Below are 25769 nucleotides of genomic sequence, written 5' to 3'. Positions count from 1 at the left end.
ATTTTGGGCTCGGATTTTGGCTCCGCCCCCCGGAAGTGGGTGAAACAGGCACTTCTAACACTTTGTTGAATTGTTCAAAACCATTCAAAGTTTTTTTTTTGTGAATTTGTATTTTTCTCAGATGCTCCTTTTAATGCAGAATTTCTTTGTATTTTTTTATTGGTTACTTTTTTTTAAATCATTTTTTTTTCATTAAATTTTTTTTTTGCGTTCGCTTCCCGCCTTCGGATTTAATCATATTTAATATAATAATAACTAATAGATAAAATCTGTCTGTCTCTCTCTCTCTCTCTCTGGTTTTTAATCAATCCATTCTCTCCATCTCACTGAGAGACACTTAACATAGTTTAGATAGATGATCAAATGACCATAAAAATCTATGCACTGTGTGCGTGTGCCTGTGCGTTTGCGTGCGCACGTCTGTGTGTGTGTGTGTGTGTGTGTGTGTGTGTGTGTGTGTGTGTGTGTGTGTGTGTGTGTGTGTGTGTGTGTGTGTGCGCGCGCGCACGCACGCGTGTGTGTGTGTGAATCATTAATCACATCATTTGCTACAACTACAGTAAGATGTTTCATGGCCGGCAGCCAAATGCATTGTGGGAGTTCTTTGGTGTGTGTGTTTGTGTGTGTGTGTGTGTGTGTGTGTGTGTGTGTGTGTGTGTGTGTGTGCGTGCGTGCGTGCGTGCGTGCGTGCGTGCGTGCGTGCGTGCGTGCGTGTGTGTGTGCACGCGTGCATGCAATGTGCGTGATTAAACCTTTAATTTCATGATGATATTGAGGGTAAAAAATAGCAGATCTACAAGCTCACAAAGTATCACTTTGTGAGCTTTTACTTTAGATCTGCTATTTTCAAACAGCCCAAATATACACATATATAAAGTGGTTAATGTATGTTTTTTGGGGCGGTGTCACCGCCCCCTATAAGTGAGTTTTGGACACTGACCAATCCTGCACTGTGATTGGCCAATAGTCTACAACGCAGTCTACACCCCTAACCCTTCCACAGTCAATGCAAATCAATACTTTTGCAAAGTCAGCCAATCACATTACAGCTAGCGTCATCACCACTAGCTGTAATGTGATTGGCTGACTTTGCAAATTCAGGACTGTGATTGGCTAGCGAAACACATGACACATGTGCAGCCCTATGAATAGCAGTATGGACTTAAAAAAAAGTCATTTATCCTTTTTTTTAAGTGAGTCATGTTGTGATGACCACACACCGCCCACTTCACACTGGGTGTGAATTTTTAATAATAGTCTAAGTTGTCAGAGTAACCAACCTCATCTCCATATAATTGGTCCTCACTATATATCATTATAAGATATAATATTATATTATAATGAGCATTAGTGAGGACCAGTTATATGAAGATAATATTGCAAACGGGTGAATTGCTCCTTTAAGTATTCACATGTCTTCTTTTTTTCAGCTCTCCTCGCACCAAGACCGCCGTCAACCAATCAACTCTGTGGATTTCCAACACGCCAAAGGCAGACAACAGCATGGAGGTCTGATTGGCTGCCGGGGCCTATGACATCACCCTATGTGACATCACAATGTTGTCATTGTGACGTCATAGCAGACAGCTTTAGTCCCCGCCTCCCCTTTCAACAGGAAGATGTAATATGAAAATAGTTTGTGAATCTCTTTTCCAGCATGACGTACACAGAGCGCCTCGCATCAATAACTGATCAATGACTGATCAATAGTGGTGGAAAAAGTACTCAAATTCTTTACTTAAGTAAAAGTACCAATACTGCAATATAAAAATACTCAGTTACAAGTAAAAGTCCAGAATAAAAAATGTACTTGAGTAAAAGTACAAAAGTATTGGCATCAAAATGTACTTAAAGTACCAAAAGTAAAAGTACTAAATATTTGAAAATGGCCGATCTACAAGCTCACAACGCGTCGCGATGCGACGCATTGTGAGCTTGTAGATCTGCTATTTTCAAATAGCCTATGTATGAAATAGGGCTGAAGGGGTTAATGTATGTTTTATATCTGAAAAGTAACTAGTAACTAAAGTTTTCAAGTAAATGTAGTGGAGTAAAAGTACAATATTTGCCTCTGAGATGTAGTGGAGTAGAAGTAAAAGTACTGGAAATTGGAAATACTCAAGTAAAGTACAAATACCTCAAAATTGTACTTAAGTAAATGTACTTAGTTACTTTCCACCACTGTCAATAACTTATCATATCTGATTATGATTATGATTATGATTGTGATGATGTCAGGTCATAATAGAGTTGTTTTCACATGGATCTGTGAGAGAGCTGACACTGTCACGTGCTGTCAATCAAAACGTCTGTCATGTGTCAATCAAAACTTCTGTCATGTGTCAATCAAAACTTCTGTCATGTGTCAATCAAAACTTCTGTCATGTTTTTGTTGAGTTTGTCTTGTAATTAAATGACAATAAAAGAACTGAGATAGTGATGTCACTACTGTAACCACACTACTGTAACCACACCACTGTAACCACACTACTGTAACCACACTACTGTAACCACACTACTGTAGTGTGTTTCTATAGGTAAACACCACCACACTACTGTAGTGTGTTTCTAACACCACCACACTACTGTAGTGTGTTTCTATAGGTAAACACCACCACACTACTGTAGTGTGTTTCTATAGGTAAACACCACCACACTACTGTAGTGTGTTTCTATAGGTAAACACCACCACACTACTGTAGTGTGTTTCTATAGGTAAACATCACCACACTACTGTAGTGTGTTTCTATAGGTAAACACCACCACACTACTGTAGTGTGTTTCGATAGGTAAACACCACCACACTACTGTAGTGTGTTTCTATAGGTAAACACCACCACACTACTGTAGTGTGTTTGTGTTTCTATAGGTTAACACCACACTACTGTAGTGTGTTTCTATAGGTAAACACCACACTACTGTTGTTGGGAAGGACCCAGTGAAACACTGTATGGCTGGGTAGGTTGTGTTCGCCCTTGTGCATTGATTAGGATGCCGACGACAATGGTGGATACCGAGGACCTTTTATTTGGCTTAATGAACAGGTGCTACACAGCAGGGTTGTGTGTGGTTTCTGTAATAAGCAGAATATAACAGGGAATGATTGACCTTGTAAACTGTACATCATAACAGTCACATGTTTACTGTAAACAGGTCTAGTTTAACAGATATTAGACCAAATGAATGATGGCCTCTCTGAAGAGGTGCTCTAAACTTCACAGTTTAGCTTAGCTGCTCAAATTACATTCATACAGTATATAGAACCTGTCTCTGCCCAACTGTGGTTAGAAACGGTAATGCAGCTTATATTACAAGTACATTTAGTAGTTAACCAAACTTATCACACTGGTCACATTTTAAGAAATAAGTGCAGTGACATTACTCTTCCTTATCAACATAGGAGATGTGCAAGTGCATGCAGTAACAGTACAACAATACCAACAAACCAACGATAGCATTTCTCTGGCTGTCGGTCACTATTACAGAGTGACGAGGTAGTTAGCTGCTAGTTAGCTTTAGCAACAGGTATTTAGCTTGGCTACAGGACCCCGTAACGGGACAACAGGTTATATACATCGACTTCAGGAAGACTTACGTTATCATACACGCACACAGGCACTCTGGTGTGTAGCAGACTTATGTAAACAACTCTTAAGACTTAATATGTCTAAATAAGTGGGTTAGCTTTACGAGCGTCTCTGGCTTCGCGCTTCTCTTTCATTCTTCTTTCCTCTCGCGAGATGAGGGACACTGGACAGTCTTATTATAACGGGGCTCGCTGTAGTCTCGCGAGGGGCGGAGCAGTCTCTCGGGCGGGGGAGGGGGCGGGCAGCAGGAGGGGAGAGAGAGAGGGAGAGAGGCGCAGTCTTTCTAGCAGCCGCCCCAAAATTGCTTAGTGCAATTTGCTCCAATGAAAGGCTGCAACACTGGAGTCTTGGGTGGCAGGGGGGGTGACCAGCTGGACCACTAGTCTGGTGCAGGAATGGCCCTTGATGTCGATCTCTGCTGACGTCACAAGTCCTTCGATGCTAGGTTGGCCTTGACGATACTCCGTCTCCTGGTGGGTCACTGGGCATGTGGCAGCTGTAACTCCACAAGCATGATGCCGTCTGGCGAAGTGTGGACGGCTGGTCTGATAATAGGGGACGGCCTCCTGACCTTTCACGGTCCATATGTTCCTCCTGCTCTTGGCGAGTACCGCTTTGGGTCTGGGAAGATACACCCGGCTGTTGTAGTTAGCCGCCCCGTGTCCCTCCGGGACCGTAGCCTCGGCAAGCTCTCTCCGAGTGGGGTGAGGGCTTACGTCAGGTGCAGGTTGAGAGGTTGCTGCTAACGGGACATTACGGGAGTTGGGCTTTCTGACCTTTGACTGGTCTTCTTCAGGCACAGTTTTTGACTTCACTGGCCACTGCAGGGGGCTGTGAGGAATAGACGTGAGTCTCTTGTGGTGTATCTTGGTGGCCTCCTGCCAGTGTTTCTCCACACTTTTCATGAGCTTGGTGTTCTGGGGTTCTGTAATTGTCAACATACATTGTTGTGGCTGGAGGTTGCTTTCCAGGGCTCTGGCTGGGCCTTGTAGAGTCCAGCCCAGTCTTGTGCAGATGGCTGCTGGCCCACCTGGGGGCCCCAGTCTCACTGGCTCAGCGGGTGTAATTAAGTGGGGGTGGTCTGCCCCGATCAGGATGAGGGGTTGGACTCTTTCAAACTGTTGTAGCGGCAGTCTGGCCAGGTGTCTGTACTTGGTTTTGAGACTAGATACAGGATACGATTGCTTAGCTAGCCCCAAGTGACTTGAGGTAAAGGCTCCTTCGATGCGGTAACGTCGCTCTGGCTGAGATGCTGGGGACACGGAGAATGACACTGATGCTCCCTTCAGTGTCTGCACATCCTGCCTGATCGTTCTCAGGGCCAGGTCTTCAGGTGTTCCGTTGAGGCCGAGCCTTTCCACTGCAGCAGGCAGAAGCATTGTGCGTTCTGACCCATCGTCGAGAAGAGCATAGGTGTCAAGGGAGCGGTCTCCATGACGCAGTATAACTCTAACTACTTTGAGTAGGACTCTTTTCCGGTCAACTGGTTTGTCAAGGTAGAGCACCTCGGCAGTGGTGTTTACCAGGCAGCTCTCATCTTTGGGTGTCTTTCTCTGAGTCTCGCTGTTCACCTCATGCAGGACTTGAAGGTGTTTGCCTTTGCACAGGCTACATGGCTTCCTGAGATCGCACTGGGCAGCTAGGTGTGATCTGCCACAGCGCCAGCACTTCTTCTTAGTTCGAATCCATTCTGTGATCTGTTCTCTTGTGAGTCTCTTAAAGTCAGTACACTGGCTGAGGAAGTGCTCGTTATTCTCACAGAATGGACAGTAAGCGTTAGCTTTCCCTGTCTCCTTGGGTGGGGGTGCATCTTCCTCACACTCTGCTCCGTCTTCGGCACCATGCAGAACGGTGGCGTATCTGCCCATTTTCTGAGGTAACCGCTGTTTCGGCTCTATACTAGGGAGCTGCACGTCGAAGTTGTGGCACCAGGACTCATACTTCAACCACTCTGAGAACTCCAACAGGGTGTAGGTGGCTCCTGGACCGCGGAGCATTGTGCGGCGGAAGTCGGATTTCAGTTCTGTGTCTCCCACTGGGCCTAGGGTCTTTAGCATGCCTACCAGCGACTGCACTTGAAGTGCAAACTTCTCAAAGGCCGCCCCGTCGCCTCGCCGGATGTCGGCTGCCTCCAGGACGCTGGCTATTTTCTGTAGTGCTAATTGATGGGGCTGTCCAAACTTGTCGTTCAGCGCCACCATGGTGTCGGAGTATGGCGTGTGGGAGTTCAGGTAGGCGTCTGCCACCAGACGGGCCTCTTCAAGCTTGAGGTGGTCAACTAGGACTTGATACTTGAACAGCTGAGTGGCGTTGGATGGCAGGAGGTTTTCGAGTGATAATTTGAGGCGGGCAAACTCACTCGGGTCTCTGTTTATGAAGTCGGGGATGGTCGGTCGTGGCCCCCTGTATTGCTGCTCCACTGTGTTGTCTGGTGGGGAGTACACAGGCTGGTGTTCTAGCCATGCCGGATACTGGCGACTCTGGGGCAGGGCTGGTTGGCGGGCTGGGTGAGGGTCTGGGTAGGGGTACACGGACTGGTGTTCTGGCCTTGCAGGGTAGTGGTAGCTTGGGGGGAGAGCTGGTTGGCGAGCTGGATGGGTGTCTGGTGAGGAGCACATGAGCTGTTGTTCTGGTCTCGCTGGGTGCTGGTAGCTTGGGGGCAGAGCTGTTTGGCGAGCTGCATGGGGGTCTGGTGAGGGATACATGGTCTGGTATTCTGGCCTCCCTGGGTACTGGTGACTCATGGGCGGGGCTGGTTGGTGAGCTCGATGGGGGTCTGGTGGGGGGTACACCGGATGATGTCCTCGGCCCACTGGATACTGGCGGCTCGGGGGGAGAGCTGGTTGGTGGGCTGGGTGATGGTCAGGTGCATAGTACGCAGGCTGATGGTTTGGCCTCAGTGCGTGCTGGTGGCCCAATTCTGGGCGTGTGGGCTGGTGTACTGGCTTCGCTGGGTGCCGGTGGCCTGTTGACAGGGCTGATTGGCGGACCGGCTGGGGTCTGCTGGGCTGCTGCAGCTGGTAGGGTGTTCGGGCATATGCCTGATCTGATTGGCTAGTAAGTAGGGGGTACCTGGGCCGCGGAGGGGGTGTAATACTGGATGCTTTAGCTACATTGGGGCTCACAGACAGTACTTCCCACATCTGGTGGAGTTCACACATAACTGATTCAATGTAGTCCCTCATACTGTCTTCCTCTGTCACCTCCTCTTCTCCCTCTGGTGGCCACGTCGGGGGGCAGTATTCCCCTAGCTCCTCCTCTTCGTCATCATCTAGCTCATGACTCTCATCCATTAAAGCGTTTAAAAGTAGTACTAACAATGTGTAACACTTTGTTCATCTGTTTGTATTCCACGGCCTCTGTCGCCCTCATGTGGACAAAATGAATCACAACAAGTTGAAGTAAATAAATCCACTTTTCACTCAGTTCATGAATAACAACGAGATGACGCAATATGGAGCTACTTTCTACTATAAGACAGTGGTTTTCAAACTTTTTCATGTCAGGGACCCCCAAATTCACACTTGTTAGCCCGCGGACCCCCATTTGAAAAGATATGCAAGGGACCCCCATAAGAGAAGATTTTTTTTTACGGCTCTAGCAATGAATCTCAACCATTTTAATTTGAGGGACCCCCAGTTTGACATGCATTAGGGCTACGGACCCCCATTTAATGGCATTTCTATCACTTGGACCCCAGTTTATATCGTAAAATCTATGTTAATTTAACTCTGAGAGTGTTCAAATGGAACCAAATGGACCCGTTAGGGTCCATTTGGTTCCATTTGAACACTCTCGTAGAGTTACAGACCCATAAGGGTCCATTTGGTGCCTAATCTATCATTTAGCTGGGGACCCCCTGGAACTCCCTCAGGGACCCCTGGGGGTCCGCGGACCCCACTTTGAGAACCAATGATACAAGATGTTAAAATCTACAAGCTCACAATGAGACGCGTTGTGAGCTTGTAGATCTCCTATTTTAGGCGAGGGACACCCACCGTTGTAGAACAGAGCATAAAGTAAACGTTTAAATTATTCTTTTTGTTGATAAAAGAGCGGAAGTGTTCGCGTTGCGTCTGGTGCGAGACTTGACACGTGACGTGGTTTTATTTTGACGAGAAAGAGGAGGTGATCACGTGGCCTACGACCTGAAGCATATGACTCATGATGTATGGGAAATGTAGTTGTTAAAATGTAGTCCTTATGACCACTTCTGGTTTTAATTTGAAGGGAAAACAGAAGCTCTTGCGTGGTATTCAAAGTGAAGCATGACACTATTATTACTTTATTTTGAAGAATAAACGGAAGTGATCACGTTGGTTTTTAACGTGTGACTTTATGCAGAGATTGGTTTTATTTTCTGTTTAACGTGTTTAAATGATGCTCTGTTCACCTAAAACAGCAGATCTACAAGCAACGCGTCTCATTGTGAGCTTGTAGATTTTAACATCTTATATAGCAGAAAGTAGTTCCATATTGCCAGTGGTGGAAAGTAACTAAGTACATTTGCTTAAGTACTGTACTTAAGTACAAATTTGAGGTATTTGTACTTTACTTGAGTATTTCCAATTTCCAGTATTTTTACTTCTACTCCACTACGTCTCAGAGGCAAATATTGTACTTTTACTCCACTACATTTACTTGAAAACGTTAGTTACTAGTTACTTTTCAGATGTAAATTATTACATTATAAAACATACATTAACCACTTTAAACCTATTTTAAACCTAGGCTATTTTCAAAATATTTAGTACTTTTACTTTTGGTACTTTAAGTACATTTTGATGCCAATACTTTTGTACTTTTACTAAAGTAAATTTTGAATTCTGGACTTTTACTTGTATCAGAGTATTTTTATATTGCAGTATTTGTACTTTTACTTAAGTAAAGAATTTGAGTACTTTTTCCACCACTGCTAACTAACGAACTGACTGACTGACTGACTGACTGACTGACTGACTGACTGACTGACTGACTGACTGACTGATATAGCCTTAATAGATCAAGACCATCGTAGTATTTCTGACTTTTATTTTCGTATCTACGATCGAGAGTCTTAGCTCCACCCACCCAGTTTACTCTGAAATGTCACCATTTAAAGCCTGTATTTCTCTGAACATGTACAAATATAAAATTTAAGGTGTTTTGCCCGCTTGCCCCAAATGTTAACTAGGCGTCCGGAGTATTTGTGTGATGTATTAATCCACCTTTATCTATAAAGAAGTGTTTTAATCCCGTCTGTGGCCGATTCTGTCGGAAGTTTTCTAAATGCTGTAGTGGACGGGGCGCATCCGGTCAAAGACAGAATTATACTCAATGTAAGCAGGAATTAAACGAGGAGGAAATAGCGTTCGGCCACAGACGGGATTAAAACACTTTTTTTTATTGATTAATATGGACTAATACATTACACAAAAATGCCGGACCCCTAGTTAACACTTGGGGTAGGCGGGTGGGGGGGGGGGCGGGGTTCACTAAGACTCGTAGAGTTACAAATGTCAAAATCGATAAAATACACCAACGATAGTCTTCATCTATTAAGGCTAGACTAACTAATAACCAGTGGTGGAAAAAGTACTCAAATTCTTTACTTAAGTAAAAGTACCAATACTGCAATATAAAAATACTCTGTTACAAGTAAAAGTTCAGAATTAAACATTTACTTGAGTAAAAGTACAAAAGTATTGGTATCAAAATGTACTTAAAGTACCAAAAGTGAAAATAGCCGATCTACAAGCTCACAACGCGTCGCGATGCGACGCGTTGTGAGCTTGTAGATCTGCTATTTTCACATAGCCTATGTATAAAATAGGGCTAAAGTGGTTAATGTGTGTTTCATTATATCCTAATTTATATCTGAAAAGTAACTAGTAACTAAAGTTTTCAAATAATTGTAGTGGAGTAAAAGCACAATATTTGCCTCTGAGATGTAGTGGAGTAGAAGTAAAAGTACTGGAAATTGGAAATACTCAAGTAAAGTACAGATACCTCAAAATTGTACTTAAGTACAGTACTTAAGTAAATGTACTTAGTTACTTTCCACCACTGATTAAATTCAAACTTCGTTGACATGAATAAAAGCTTTAGAATCGGTGTAGTTCTCACTCCGGTCCAGTAGGTGGCGGTAAGCCTCTAAAAGCAGAAGTTTAAACAGAGCGGACGCAGCGTGTTCACTTCATTATTCAAGATGGCGGCGCCCGTTGAAGTGGTTCTGAGCTGCGATGCTGCAGGTCTGTGAGATCTATTAGATCTATATTATATCTGTTAGATCTGTTATATTATATGTGTTGTGATGCTGCAGGTCTGTTATCAGTGGTGGAAAAAGTACTCAAATTCTTTACTTAAGTAAAAGTACCAATACGGCAATATAAAAATACTCAGTTACAAGTAAAAGTCCAGAATTAAAAATGTACTTGAGTAAAAGTACAAAAGTATTGGCATCAAAATGTACTTAAAGTACCAAAAGTACTAAATATTTGAAAATAGCAGATCTACAAGCTCACAACGCGTGACTCGTTGTGAGCTTGTAGATCTGCTATTTTCAAATAGCCTAGGTTTAAAGTGGTGAGTGTGTGTTTTATAATGTAATAATTTACATCTGAAAAGTAACTAGTAACTAAAGTTTTCAAGTAAATGTAGTGGAGTAAAAGTACAATATTTGCCTCTGAGATGTAGTGGAGTAGAAGTAAAAGTACTGGAAATTGGAAATACTCAAGTAAACTACAAATACCTCAAAATGCTACTTAAGTATAGTACTTAAGTAAATGTACTTAGTTACTTTCCACCACTGTTATGAAACACATGAACACATGTTTCGTAGATTTATTTGTTTCTTGATTATAAATGTTATTTATTACATGTTGTCTAGACAGATGCTATGTGTTTACCTGGTATCATAGGAGACAGATGCTATAGGTTCATTGTTTACCTGGTATCCTAGGAGACAGATGCTATGTGTTTACCTGGTGTCCTAGGAGACAGATGCTAGGTTCATTGTTTACCTGGTATCCTAGGAGACAGATGCTAGGTTCATTGTTTACCTGGTAAGCCTTTATTCAGCCTTTATTCAGCCTTTATTCAAGCCTTTATTCAGCCTTTATTCAAGCCTTTATTCAAGCCTTTATTCAAGCATTTATTCAAGCCTTTATTCAAGCCTTTATTCAGCCTTTATTCAAGCCTTTATTCAAGCCTTTATTCAAGCCTTTATTCAGCCTTTATTCAGCCTTTATTCAGCCTTTATTCAGCCTTTATTCAAGCCTTTATTCAAGCCTTTATTCAGCCTTTATTCAAGCCTTTATTCAGCCTTTATTCAGCCTTTATTCAAGCCTTTATTCACCCTTTATTCAAGCCTTTATTCAAGCCTTTATTCAAGCCTTTATTCAGCCTTTATTCAAGCCTTTATTCAAGCCTTCATTCAAGCCTTTATTCAGTTCCACGAACGCCAAGCCGGGCTGAGAAGGAGCGTCTTTGTGGAGCCAGGATGGTTAAACCAGGCTGAATGTGCGTTCACCTATTCCTATAAAACACCATGAAAGTCCATAGCAGAATCCTTGAACTGGACCAATCATGGAGCCCAAAACCAGAGCGGCGTTCTTCTCTGTGGCTGAACAGCAGCACTGCAGCAGCTCAATACTATATATATATATGTAATATATAATGTATATTATATATATACTACTATATATTATATATATGAACAGCAGCACTGCAGCAGCTCATGGAATCATACAAGGAAGTAAAATGTATAATAAAGCAAGAAAGAAAACACGGCGGCAATTAATATAGATCCAGAGAGAAAACGTAGCAAAGTATTGCTGACAAATTAAATGCACAAGTCGTCCAAAAATATACAATTAATTTATGTACAAGTCCATAAATTAATAATAAATTATTAAACTCTAACGTAGTGGACCTACAGAGTGGAACCAGCATCATGTTGTATATATTTATATATATATATATATATATATATATTTATATGTATATTTATATGTATATTTCAGGTCCATTATTAAACTGTAACGTAGTGGACCTACAGAGTGGAACCAGCATCATGTTGTATATATTTATATATATATTTATATGTATATTTATATGTATATTTCAGGTCCATTATTAAACTGTAACGTAGTGGACCTACAGAGTGGAACCAGCATCATGTTGTATATATTTATATATATGTATATGTATATATATTTATATATACATTTATATATATTTATGTTTCATATTTCAGGTCCATTATTAAACTGTAACGTAGTGGACTTACAGAGTGGAACCAACATCATGTCGTATATATTTATATATATTTATATGTATATATATTTACATATATTTTTATATATATATATATATATATATATATATATATATATATATATATATATATATATATATATATATATATATATATTTGTTTCATATTTCAGGTCCATTATTAAACTGTAACATAGTGGACCTACAGAGTGGAACCAGCATCATGTTGTATATATTTATATGTATATATATTTACATGTATTTATATATACATTTATTTATATTTATGTTTCATATTTCAGGTCCATTATTAAACTGTAACGTAGTGGACCTACAGAGTGGAACCAGCATCATGTTGTATATATTTATATATATTTATATGTATATTTATATGTATATTTCAGGTCCATTATTAAACTGTAACGTAGTAGACCTACAGAGTGGAACCAGCATCATGTCGTATATATTTATATATATATTTATATGTATATTTATATATATATATATTTCAGGTCCATTATTAAACTGTAACGTAGTGGACCTACAGAGTGGAACCAGCATCATGTTGTATATATTTATATATATATTTATATGTATATTTATATGTATATTTCAGGTCCATTATTAAACTGTAACGTAGTGGACCTACAGAGTGGAACCAGCATCATGTCGTATATATTTATATATATATTTATATATATATTTATATGTATATTTATATGTATATTTCAGGTCCATTATTGAACTGTAACGTAGTGGACCTACAGAGTGGAACCAGCATCATGTCGTATCGAGGAGGAAACACGACGTCCAGAACTCTGACGGTTCTGAACGGTCAGTTCATCCTGGGAGCCCAGCTGCACAAGAACTTCATCAACGTCTGGGAGATCCAGAGAAAAGTACCGTTACGTTATTATATAGTATTACTATCTCTACTACTATAACACCTCTGTTACGTTATCATAGTTACTATCATAACTATTACTATCTCTACTACTATAACACCTCTGTTACGAAAATAGCCTAGGTTTAAAATAGGTTTAAAGTGGTTAATGTATGTTTTATAATGTAATAATTTACATCTGAAAAGTAACTAGTAACTAAAGTTTTCAAGTAAATGTAGTGGAGTAAAAGTACAATATTTGCCTCTGAGATGTAGTGGAGTAAAAGTACTGGAAATTGGAAATACTCAAGTAAAGTACAAATACCTCAAAATGTTACTTAAGTATAGTACTTAAGTAAATGTACTTAGTTACTTTCCACCACTGTCTACTACTATAACACATCTGTTACATTATTATGGTTACTATCATTACTATTACTATCTCTACTACTACTAACTATCTCTACTAACACATCTGTTCAACCAACCATAACAACACATCTGTTCAACCAACCATAACAAGTAAGACGCGCGAACGCTGGAAGCGAACGCAGCTCGAAAATATTGTGTATTCACAGACTTGTGTGTGTGTGTGTGTGTGTGTGTGTGTGTGTGTGTGTGTGTGTGTTTTGGCTGTAGCTGCACTCTGGCGCACTCTGTGGGTTGCACACAGGCAGTGCAGGCAGTGCACAGGCAGTGCACACAGACAGACAGAGACACAAGCCGAGCAGAGTTTCATAGTATGCTCCACTTGGGCGGAGGCGCGGCTTCGCCGCGCCTCCTTCCGCGTTCGCAACAACACATCTGTTCAACCAACCATAACAACACATCTGTTCAACAAACCGTAACAACACATCTGTTCAACCAACCGTAACAACACATCTGTTCAACCAACCGTAACAACACATCTGTTCAACCAACCGTAACAACACATCTGTTCAACCAACCGTAACAACACATCTGTTCAACCAACCGTAACAACACATCTGTTCAACCAACCGTAACAACACATCTGTTCAACCAACCGTAACAACACATCTGTTCAACCAACCGTAACAACACATCTGTTCAACCAACCGTAACAACACATCTGTTCAACCAACCGTAACAACACATCATACATCAGACACACATGTTGTCGTTAGCCAAGCCTGCTCGACTACAGTTAGTCCAAAAACGCTGCGCTTGCCTCTTAACAGGGGCATGGAAGTATGATCACATCTCCCCGATTCTTGCCTCCCTACACTGGCTCCCTGTTCGTTACCAGAGCCTTCTATTAGAGAGTTGCGCCAATGAGGGGTCAGAAACGGCGTCGGTCACGTGGTTCATGTAGCTGGAAATAGTGACAAGGAGCCGTCGACTTCAATGCATAACATGAACTTCCGGTTCATGGAATTTGTCACTATTCGCCAATGTATGTGTATGTAGAAGACCTGGCCCGAAGAAGTGAACGGAGTTGGCGTAACTCTCTAATAGATGGCACTGTTCTTTACAGGATTCAGTTTAAGACTTTAATGTTTGTTTTTAAGTCTTTAAATGAGCTGGCACCATTGTGCATATCAGAGCTTCTACCTCCCCAATAACGCTACTAGGGTCTTCAGGTCGATGACCAAGTCACTCGTTAAGGTCCCAGCAAACAAAGCCGAAGACCCCACCGGCTTCGAATGCTATCAATGCATTGAATGGGACATTATCACGTTTTGTCAGACCATTGAATGGGCGAGTAGGCGACATACTGACCTACCCGCGGTTTATCAGACCATTCATTGGTGGGAGTAATCAGGAGATACTGACCTACCCGGAGGCAGAGCAGTCCCCACAGCAGGGTTCCCCAATTAGTTTTCCCCAGGGCCAAATTCTGTCTCGGGTGCCAAGCTGAGGGCCGGTGCCCGAATTCAGCACGCGCGCTTTTTTTTTTTGCGGTTTTGGGCGGGTTTTGGGCGAAAATTTCGCGGTTTTGGGTGGATTTTGATTTCTGTTTTTGTCAACTTTATTTCGATTTTTTTTCCCCTCTAATCTAGCTAATTTGACAGTTATTTTAGGCCTGGGGTTCTTGTGTAGTGCTTTTTAGGGGGGTCTGTTATAATTTTTACGCACAATTTGTAAGTGTGTGTGAATTTGATTATTATTTCTTATTTAAGAAAAAAAAAAATATCCCAAAAAATGATGCCAGGAGTCGTCGCGGGCCGCACAGTTGCCTCTCGCGGGCCGCAAATTGCCCGCGGGCCGCCTATTGGGGAACCCTGGCCCACAGGATGATTTAGCATTCTGTGTCTATTGGTACATAACTCTATCTGTACATAACTGCATAACTCTATCGGTACATAACTCTATCTGTACATAACTGCATAACTCTATCGGTACATAACTCTATCTGTACATAACTCTATCTGTACATAACTCTATATGTACATAACTCTATCTGTACATAACTCTATCAGTACATAACTCTATCTGTACATAACTCTATCGGTACATAACTCTATCGGTACATAACTATCGGTACATAACTCTATCTGTATATAACTCTATCTGTACATAACTATATATGTACATAACTCTATCTGTACATAACTCTATCAGTACATAACTCTATCGGTACATAACTCTATCGGTACATAACTATCGGTACATAACTCTATCTGTATATAACTCTATCTGTACATAACTCTATCGGTACATAACTCTATCTGTACATAACTCTATCTGTACATAACTATCTGTACATAACTCTATCGGTACATAACTATATCTGTACATAACTATATCTGTACATAACTCCAGCGGTGCTGAGTAGGCTCAAGGGAACGTCGCAACGTTCGGGACGGCAACTCGCTGGCTTTAGCTCGCTCGGTGGTGCCTCACGTGGCTCCAGTTCCCTTGAGACTGCGCGCCTCCGTCATGGTCCCAAACCCAAACTAACTTTACATACAGTGGGTACGGAAAGTATTCAGACCCCCTTAAATTTTTCACTATTCGTCAAATTGCAGCCATTTGCTAAAATCATTTAAGTTCATTTTTTTTCCTCATTCATGTACACACAGCACCCCATATTGACAGAAAAACACAGAATTGTAGAAATGTTTGCAGATTTATTAAAAAAGAAAAACTGAAATATCACATGGCCATAAGTATTCAGACCCTTTGCTCAGTATTGAGTAGAAGCACCTTTTTGAGCTTATACAGCCATGAGTCTTCTTGGGAATGATGCAAAAAGTGTTTCACACCTGGATTTGGGAATCATTTGCCATTCCTCCTTGCAGATCCTCTCTAGTTCTCTCAGGTTGGATGGGTTAGGGTTAACCCTATCCTGGACGAGAACCTTTTCCAGAGTGTTCAGGACCTCCGACTGGGCCGAAGGTTCACCTTCCAACAAGACAAATGACCCGAAGCACACAGCTAAAATAAAATAAATTAGAGCATATCTCTGCTTCTGAACGTGCTCATTTCATATAATTTATGTCTTAATTTAAGTTTTCTAGGGTGTTCTTTGACATACAGTCATCAGATACGTCGTCCACCCCAAGCCATTTCCTAACCCTAACCCTATGCCACAGAAACACCTTCAGTTTTAACGTCATTTAACTTTAACCCATTAAGACCTGGAACTGTGTCATTTTTAGATTTGAGCTAAAAAGCATTATTTACACTTTGGGCTATTCAAAAATAGCAGATATACAAGCTCATAGCGCGGCACCGAGTGCCGCGCTATGAGCTTGTAGATCTGCTATTTTAGAAATATCGTTATTTTTTTGCAAATCTTGAGATTTGAGTTTCAAAAGCGAACATTTCTAACTCAAATCTTTGCTTCTGGGGGATTTAACAGTTTTTTGAAAAACCTTATGTCGCCATAATATCAGTGGTTCTTTTTTCCATGTCAAGGACCCCCAAAATGACATGTATTTAGCCACAGACCCCCATCTAAAAATATATGTTTCAGGGACCCCCGGAAGCAAAGATTCGAGTTAAAATGTTTCGCTTTAAAACAATATATATATATTAAAAGATTTGCACACATTTTCACCATTTTTCAAAAATAGCAGATCTACAAGCTCGTAGCGCGGCACTCGGTGCCGCGCTATGAGCTTGTAGATCTGCTATTTTTTGAATAGCCAAAGAGTAATAAAAAATGCTTTTTAGCTCAAATCAAAAAGTGACACAGATGCTTCTTCAGGGCTTAAAGGGTTAACGTGTGTGTGTGTGTGTGCGTATGCGTGTGTGTGTGTGTGTGTTATTAATATTATGTCTTATATTTATATTATAGATTGTGTGTCCAGGCATCGTGGCAGGTTTATTAATCACGTTATTTATGTTATTGTTATTATATTATATTATAGGATCAGGTCCAACAGAAGATCGTGTGTCCAGGCATCGTAACGTGTCTCACTGCGTCTCCCGATGGTCTTTGGCTCCTTGCTGGAATCGCTGAGTCCATCTACCTCTGGGAGGTAAATATGTTGTGTGTTAATGTGTTGTGTATCTGTGTAGTATAAATAACAGTGTGTTTATGTGTGTTAATGTGTTGTGTATCTGTGTAGTATAAATAACAGTGTGTTAATGTGTGTTAATGTGTTGTGTATCTGTGTAGTATAAATAACAGTGTGTTAATGTGTGTTAATGTGTTGTGTATCTGTGTAGTATAAATAACAGTGTGTTAATGTGTGTTAATGTGTTGTGTATCTGTGTAGTATAAATAACAGTGTGTTAATGTGTGTTAATGTGTTGTGTATCTGTGTAGTATAAATAACAGTGTGTTTATGTGTGTTAATGTGTTGTGTATCTGTGTAGTATAAATAACAGTGTGTTAATGTGTGTTAATGTGTTGTGTATCTGTGTAGTATAAATAACAGTGTGTTAATGTGTGTTAATGTGTTGTGTATCTGTGTAGTATAAATAACAGTGTGTTAATGTGTGTTAATGTGTTGTGTATCTGTGTAGTATAAATAACAGTGTGTTAATGTGTGTTAATGTGTTGTGTATCTGTGTAGTATAAATAACAGTGTGTTAATGTGCTTTTATGTCCAGGTCTCATCAGGCAGTTTGTTGGCCATCCTAAGCAGACATTATCAGGACCTGACCTGCATAACGTTCACAGATGACAGCAGCCATTTTGTTTCTGGAGGAAAAGACAACGTGGCGCTGATCTGGAGTCTGTACAGGTAATAAATACAGTGATATGTTTAATATTAACTTTATTAACATTAATCTGATCTGGAGTCTGTACCGGTAAATACAGTGATATGTTTAATATTAACAGTGTTGTGTATATTGTAATATTAGTGTTTGTTCTGTGTGTTACAGTGTTGTGTATATTGTAATATTAGTGTTTGTTCTGTGTGTGTTACAGTGTTGTGTATATTGTAAAATTGGTGTTTGTTCTGTGTGTTACAGTGTTGTGTATATTGTAATATTGGTGTTTGTTCTGTGTGTTACAGTGTTTTGTATATTGTAAAATGGGTGTTTGTTGCCAGGCCGAAAGGCATGGCGAGAGTATGTCATATTTCGTCCATGCTAACCGCCAGAGGCGGTGCTTAAAGCACTGAATGAATTCCCTTCGCGCATGCGCAGTAAGGCTGCAACAACTAATCGATTAATCGATTAAAAATCGATTACTAAATTAGTTGCCAACTAATTTGATAATCGATTAATCGATAATTGATTAATCAATAATGGAATGTAATTAACATAATAATTAATTCGATGTAAAATTGGCTATTTTATCCAAAATGTAAAAATGGAAAGTGTTTTAAAGTAAAGTATACATGATTAGAACATGCTTAAACATTCGACAATTAAGGTCTAATATTTCTAAAAAAAACTACAAATTGATACAAAACCTATATATCCAGTCGTTTTGGGGCATAAACAAGAAGTTGAAGGATAACATTAAGTCTGATAATGATGTACCATGCGTGTTCACATCAAGTATACTTTACATTACTTAAGACCGTTAAGTGCCCACCTATCCTGTGTCCCCTTTTTTTTAATGAAACATTTGAATTGAAGTACTGTTACCCTTTAGCCTAAAATATGTTTTTTTTTAATCAAATCAAGCATTCAGAAGAAAATAAAAGGTACCATAAGGTGTCTTTTATTTATTTTGATATGTATTTTATGGGTAGTAGCCTAATCAGCAGCTGAGCAAAATTGTATATGTATTGTATACCAACGATCGTCACTTGTGACCCCTGGATGACCCGGAGGAGGCTATATCATCCGGGAACCATCAGGGGATCTTTTCCTTTTTTTCTTCTCGCGCGCGAGTTGCAAACAACATGGTTTGCGTCGAGCTGCGACGCATTTACTATACAATGCATTGGTGTGCAGCCTACCTTATTATTAACCCTTTAAGCCCTGAAGAAGCATCTGTGTCACTTTTTGATTTGAGCTAAAAAAAGCATTTTTTTACTCTTTGGCTATTCAAAAAATAGCAGATCTACAAGCTCATAGCGCGGCACCGAGTGCCGCGCTATGAGCTTGTAGATCTGCTATTTTTGAAAAATTGTGAAAATGTGTGCAAATCTTTGAATATATATATATTGTTTTAAAACAAAAAAAAATACTCAAATCTTTGCTTCCGGTGGGTCCCTGAAACATATATTTTTAGATGGGGGTCCGTGGCTAAATACATGTCATTTTGGGGGTCCTTGACATGGAAAAAAGAACCACTGATATTATGGCGACATAAGTTTTTTCAAAAAACTGTTAAATCCCCCAGAAGCAAAGATTTGAGTTACAAATGTTCGCTTTTGAAACTCAAATCTCAAGATTTGCAAAAAAATAACGATATTTCTAAAATAGCAGATCTGCAAGCTCATAGCGCGGCACTCGGTGCCGCGCTATGAGCTTGTATATCTGCTATTTTTTGAATAGCCAAAGAGTAAAAAAATGCTTTTTAGCTCAAATCAAAAAGTGACACAGATGCTTCTTCAGGGCTTAAAGGGTTAAATTTGCTGGTAGTTCCGTGGCCGTATGGGACGGTCGGAGTAGCGTGTGTTCGCCCTCCAGGAGCTGTGATTTTATTTATCTCCTCCATGAGCGGAGGTTATTTAACGTAGACGCGTTTAGCGTCGGATCTCTTTCACCGTCAATGAGGGGCTTGCTTCCCTCTCCGGTCAAAAGGTGGGTCACTTGTTGTTAGCGGTAATGTCCGCACTAACGATGACGTTCAAATTATTAGCCGCATGCTGAAAGCTAGCGGCTCTACAGACAGCACTAGTCCTAGTCCGACACCCGAGTGACACCTAAGTGTCATTGGCTGTCCTGGCTGTCCTTCACACTTCCCGCCAATGGGGAGACGGTCCTTTGCAGCACCCGCCTCTCCTCCTTTGACACCTATTTGTCATTGGCTGTCCTTCACACTTCCCCCCCCTTTAAGCCAATGGGGAGACGGCGCTTTGCAGCACCCGCCTCTCCTTCTTTGCAGCAGAGAGAGAGGGAGAGAGCCTCAGGCAGGAGGGTTAGCCTAAATGCTAGCGTGCTTCATTAGACCTAGTTTGGCTATTAATATTATTTGGCCATGTTCACACTGACTTCAATCTTAGCTATTGTTGGGAAGACCCGTTTGGTGTCACAAAATGTTGCCACCACTTATATAAAAAACATTAGCGCGATAATCTGCGCTAAATGTTGCCAGGTTTGGCGAGAGAAACAAGCAATCCAAAAAACAAGTAATCAGGTCTATGAAAAGATTGGGGCAAAAAAAAAGCCTGCCGCATGCGGCTTTATTATGACTTTGGTCATTTCTTTTTTTTTTTTTTTTTTTTTTTTATATATTTTTATTGACTTTTCAAACAGACAAACATAAAACAAAACAAAAACAAACAAAAAAAGACATAAGGCACATACGTCCACACGAAAAGCTCAGGTTCTTATATGCATTTTTTGGTCATCAGAGTTACAGAGTTACAGAAGGGAGACAGATTTTAAACGAGATACAGAAGAGAGACAGATTTTAAACTTAGACATAAACACAAGCATTATCCCAAAGACATCAGTCAGTTGTCTTTATACCACTCTCAGTTTTATGCCCAACAACTTTATTGGTTCCTCCCAAATTCTAGAGAACAGGTGTGCTTTTTCATTCGTACGGTATCTCAATTTCTCTAGAATGGCAGCATCAGATATCAAGGATTTCCACAGCTGAGTAGACAGAGATTCGTCTCCTACCCACTTTATTCCTACCCACATTATTGATTTCCTTGCTAACATTAGAAGGAATTGTACGATGTCTTTATGTTTCTTCAGAGAATCTGGGATACTTCCTAATAAGCATACAAGGGGGTTAGGGGTCATCTGTTGTCCGATAACTCTACTGATTTCTTTGCATATTGTCTTCCAGAATACTTGGATCTGTATGCATTCCCATAAACAGTGGAATCTAGTTCCAACTGATGTTTTGCATTTAGGGCAGTTTGGGGAGACGCCTGCTGTATATTTACTGTACGTATATGGGGATATGTACACATTATGTACAATATTATATTGCATCTCCCTGTATCTGTTACATATTGATATTTTGGAAGGCAACAGCAGGATTCTTTCCCATGTCTTATTATCTATTGTCACATTGAGTGTTGTACCCCAACTTATTCTCAACTGGGAAAGTCTATTCTGATTCAGTTCTTGCAGCTCAGAATAGAACTTTGATACAAAATGTTCTTGTTTCTGTTGGTCCATAAAAAAATCTTTCTAGTGGGTACGAATCGACTTGTACATTAAGGGTATTCATTTTCTTATTTACATAGTGTCGAACTTGTAAATATTTATAAAAGTCATTTGTGGGGATATTGTACTGAGTCTTCAACATTTCAAATGTCTTAAAATTCCCATTATTAAATAGATCGTACACCCTTTTTATGCCTGCTCCCCGCCATGCTTCCAGGCTGGGTCCTACACCTCCAGTTGATAGGTCTGGGTTGTCTACCAAGGTCGAGAGCATATTCAAAGGAATAGTTTCTTTAAATATTTTTCTTAATTTATTCCAAGTTTTCATTACATTGGTTATTAGGGGATTGTCTCTAATTATGTGTGGTAGTTCACTCAATCGTTTATCTAATACATTAATTGGAGAGAAGGGTTTACAAATAAATGTCTCTATTTCAAACCATGGTAGTCCTCTTTGTTCGGTTACCCATGAAGAAATAATTCTGGCATGTATTGACCACACATAATTTTCCACCTTGGGTAGACCCCATCCACCTTTTCCTACTGGGAGTTGTAGGGTTTCTAGCTTAATTTTGGGTTTCCTGCCTGCCCATATAAAGTTTGACATTTCCTTGTTGATGTCTCTAATATCGTTGGGTTTCAAAATCACAAAGAGCATAGAACATGGATATGTTAACTTAGGAAGGATTGTCATTTTTATCAGGTTGATTCTACCCAGAAAAGATATAGGGAGATTTTTCCATCTTGTCATTCTTTCCTTAAGGTGTCTTATCAGAGGTTTGATATTTTCATTATACAGCTGATCAACCTTGGGCGTAACCTTTATCCCCAGATAATTGAATCCTGTGGGGGCCCACCGGAAAGGTTTTACAAAGTCTGGTTCTTCCTGTCCATATCTCGTCAATGGCATAATTTCAGATTTTTCCAAATTAACCTTGTACCCCGATATGGTTCCAAATGCTTTGACACATTCTATGAGAGCTGGTACTGAGTTGGGTGGGTCCGTTAAAGTCAAAAGTACATCGTCCGCATATAATAATATTTTGTATTGTTTTGACCCTATCGTTACACCTTTAATATTTTGATTTTGTCTGATAGCTATTGCTAATGGTTCTATAGCCAAAGTAAACAATAGTGAGGAAAGCGGATTTCCTTGAGCCACGCCTCTTGTTAGTTTGAAGGGTGCTGTCGCGAGTCCGTTTGTCAAAACAGAGGCAGTAGGCATCACATACAACAATTTGACCCAATCCAAGAAGTTTGATCGCAATCCAAATCTCTTCATTATCTCGAATAAATACTCAAGTTCAATACGATCGTAGGCTTTTTCGGCGTCCATCGTTACGATAGCCCCGGGAATTTGGGAGTGATTGAGATATTGGATAATGTTGAATAAACTTCTTGTATTGTAGTAGGACATTCTTCCTTTTATAAAACCTGTTTGATCTATATCCACCACATACGTCATCACCCGCTCTAGTCTTTGAGTTAATATCTTGGATAGTATTTTCATATCTACTCCTAGTAAACTAATAGGCCTGTAGGAGGAGCATAACTCCGGATCTTTATTTTTCTTAGGTATTAATGTTATATTAGCTTTATACATTGAGTCTGGAAGTTTCGACTCCTCCATGGATTTATTGAAAACTCTTAGTAACAATTTGTTGAGCTTATTTTTCATTATTTTAAAATACTCCGCTGGAAACCCATCTGCCCCTGGTGCTTTCCCTGACTGAAGGGAGGTTATAGCTGTGTCAATCTCTACTAAAGAGATGGGTCTCTCTAATAGTTCAGCTTGATCTTCTGGTATTTTGGGAATGTTTAGGTTGTTTAGGAAGCTTCCTTCTCTAAGCCTATCTAGGTCAGCCTCAGAGCTATACAATTGTTCGTAAAACCTTTTAAACCTGTTATTAATCTGGCGGTTGTTCATCTGGCGTTGATTGTTCTCATCCATTACCGCAGAAATGTAGGATTTTGTGGGGACTGTCGTTGCCAGTCGGGCTAACATGTGGTTTGGCTTATTACCATATTCAAACATTTTTTGTTTAGCAGACATAATATCTTTTTCTGCCTTTCTCGTTATCAAATTACATAGTACTATCCTGGTCGCCTTTAATTCAGTTAGGATGTTCTCTGATTTTGTCCTATAATAATTTTCTTCCAATTGTTTGATCTTATTTTCTATTTCTAATTGTGCGGCAACCCGCTCTTTTTTCTTTTTGCTTGAATATGATATAGCCACGCCCCTCATGTAAGATTTGTAGCAGTCCCAAATTATTCTCGGATCTATCCCATCTTTATCATTACATTCCAAGAATAATTCGGTTTGCTCTTCCACTAGTTTCACAAAGTTAATATCTGAGAATAGTAGTGGGCTCATCCTCCAGGAGAATGAGCGTTCCATTGGTCTAATTGGTTTCATTACCATGGTAACCGGAGCATGATCTGAAAGAGCAATATGTCCTATATCTGAGTGCTCCATTAGATGGGCTAAACATTTTGATATAAATATGTAATCGATGCGTGATGCTGATGAATGCGGGATACTTTGAAATGTGTATTTTTTTTTGTGGGATTTAAATGTCTCCACGCATCCATAAGATCTAGCTCTTTGAGAATGTTTGCAACTATTCTTGCATTTTTTGTTATAATATTTTGAGGTGGATCTCTGTCTAGCACCGGACATAGGCTACAATTCAGATCTGTTCCGATTATCATATTTACACAGTCCATTTCAACTAGTTGAGTGAACAATACAGTGAAGAATTCCTCATTTAGAACATTAGGAGCATACACATTTCCCAGCAATACATCTTCACCATATAACACCCCTTTGATTAATATAACTCTTCCCTCAGTATCTTTGTATGAGGTTGTAACAACAAATGGTAAATTCTTATGTATTAATATAATCACACCTCTCTTATTTGAGGAATACGATGAAAAAAAGATTTGGCCAACCCAGTCCTTGAGATATTTCTTATGTTCCTCATCACTTAAATGTGTTTCTTGTAGAAATGCTATTTGTATTTTATCCTTTTTAAGATAATTCAAAATAGATATCCTTTTAATAACATTATTGGAACCTCGAATATTCCATGTACAAACTTTAATACTCATTAGCACTCATTAAAAAAATATGCTCTCCCTTCCTTTCTCTTTGATATACTCACCATGGGACAACATCGCCCCCTGGCGATGCTATCCCATAGCGCGTACACCACTCCTGTATAATCTGGGCCATTATGTGATGTTGGACATTGTCTGAGCTTAAATGACAAACAAAAACAAAAACGAACAATAACAAAAACCCCATAGCTCCAACCAAAAATGAGTCCTAAGGCTTGGATGCCATAACCCCATTCTAAAGAAAAGAAAAAGAAGGTCCCTGATCCCACCAAACAAAAAACAAATAAACCCTCAAAAAAACAAAACAAAAAACCTCTGCTGTACCCTAACATTTTGAAAGTACAACTACTAAAAAAGGGGAGTGTTAATGCCTCCCATTTGGATTGTAACTTGAATTGCCATTAAGCCTGCCAGTACACCCAACATTAACACCATAAGAAAATTATTACAGCAGTATTGATGATTGATTGAGATAAGGCACTTCGTTCAGAAAAATTAGCAAAATGCTTAGCAAAGCTCAGTGTCTCATCTCATCCTCCTAATATCTAGTAATCCTGTTAGTGTCTCCTTTTTTTTAGCTCCAAAACTCTCCTTTGCTCATCTGCTCATGTTTATATTATGTGTGTGTACCTGACGGTCACGTTGGGCTGCTTGGAGATGAGACCGGGAGCTTTTTCACATAGTCATTAATTTCTGCCGTGTTTGAGAGCGTTGATGTCGTTCCGTTGATGTGTTTTATTTGTATCCCCTCTGTGGACACAAAGGAATATCTTAAGCCGGCGTCTCTCATCAATTTCTTGGTCATTTCTTGTTATATCTGTTTGGATCACGACCTCTGTCGGTAAAGGCTTGCGTGAGCGCCGCCTTACCCCAGTGGCGTGCACAGACATTTTGAGGGGCAGGTGCTCAAGTAAATTATACTTTTTTTGGTTTACTTGGTCTGCTCTTTTTTCCCTCTACACCTATACCTCTTTGCCAAAAATAGCCGATCTACAAGCCCACAGCGGCTCGCAGCGCGAGGCGTTGTGAGCTTGTAGATCTGCTATTTTTTGGCTAAAGTTCTCCTCAGAAAAGGAATGCTAGGTTTCGAGTGGTTATGGTAAAAAGAAAAATCATCACATAAAGATTTGGCGGACCCCCTGTAGTAACTCTGAGGACCCCCTGTTGAAGACCCCTGCTGTAAACTGAAACAAAAAAAAACAACGTTTTTTTCCCCTTTTTTTCAAAAGGGCACTTCTGGTCAAGAGGGC

General features: G+C 40.2%; 2 protein-coding genes across 2 annotated transcripts in view; both read left to right on the top strand.

The window, feature by feature from the left end:
- chodl (chondrolectin) overlaps positions 1–1515 on the top strand; it is a gene marked incomplete at its 3' end in the record, with an annotated part of 16999 nt that extends 15484 nt beyond the window's left edge. The window contains exon 7 of the mRNA XM_084058062.1: positions 1431–1515. Coding sequence (XP_083914188.1) covers positions 1431–1515 — 85 coding nt within the window. The remainder of the gene's footprint in view (positions 1–1430) is intronic.
- An 8191-nt stretch (positions 1516–9706) lies between these two features.
- wdr18 (WD repeat domain 18) overlaps positions 9707–25769 on the top strand; it is a 51896-nt gene continuing 35833 nt past the window's right edge. Inside the window, exons 1-4 of the mRNA XM_084057642.1 lie at positions 9707–9817; positions 12576–12742; positions 17064–17174; positions 17752–17885. Of these exons, the coding sequence (XP_083913768.1) occupies positions 9775–9817; positions 12576–12742; positions 17064–17174; positions 17752–17885 (455 nt within the window). The 5' untranslated portion in view covers positions 9707–9774. The remainder of the gene's footprint in view (positions 9818–12575; positions 12743–17063; positions 17175–17751; positions 17886–25769) is intronic.

The sequence above is a fragment of the Gymnoscopelus microlampas genome (assembly GCF_963454915.1).
Source record: "Gymnoscopelus microlampas genome assembly, chromosome: 5".
Taxonomy (NCBI): domain Eukaryota; kingdom Metazoa; phylum Chordata; class Actinopteri; order Myctophiformes; family Myctophidae; genus Gymnoscopelus; species Gymnoscopelus microlampas.
Note: the sequence above shows the minus strand (reverse complement) of the source record. Positions and strands in the feature narration are given on the sequence as shown.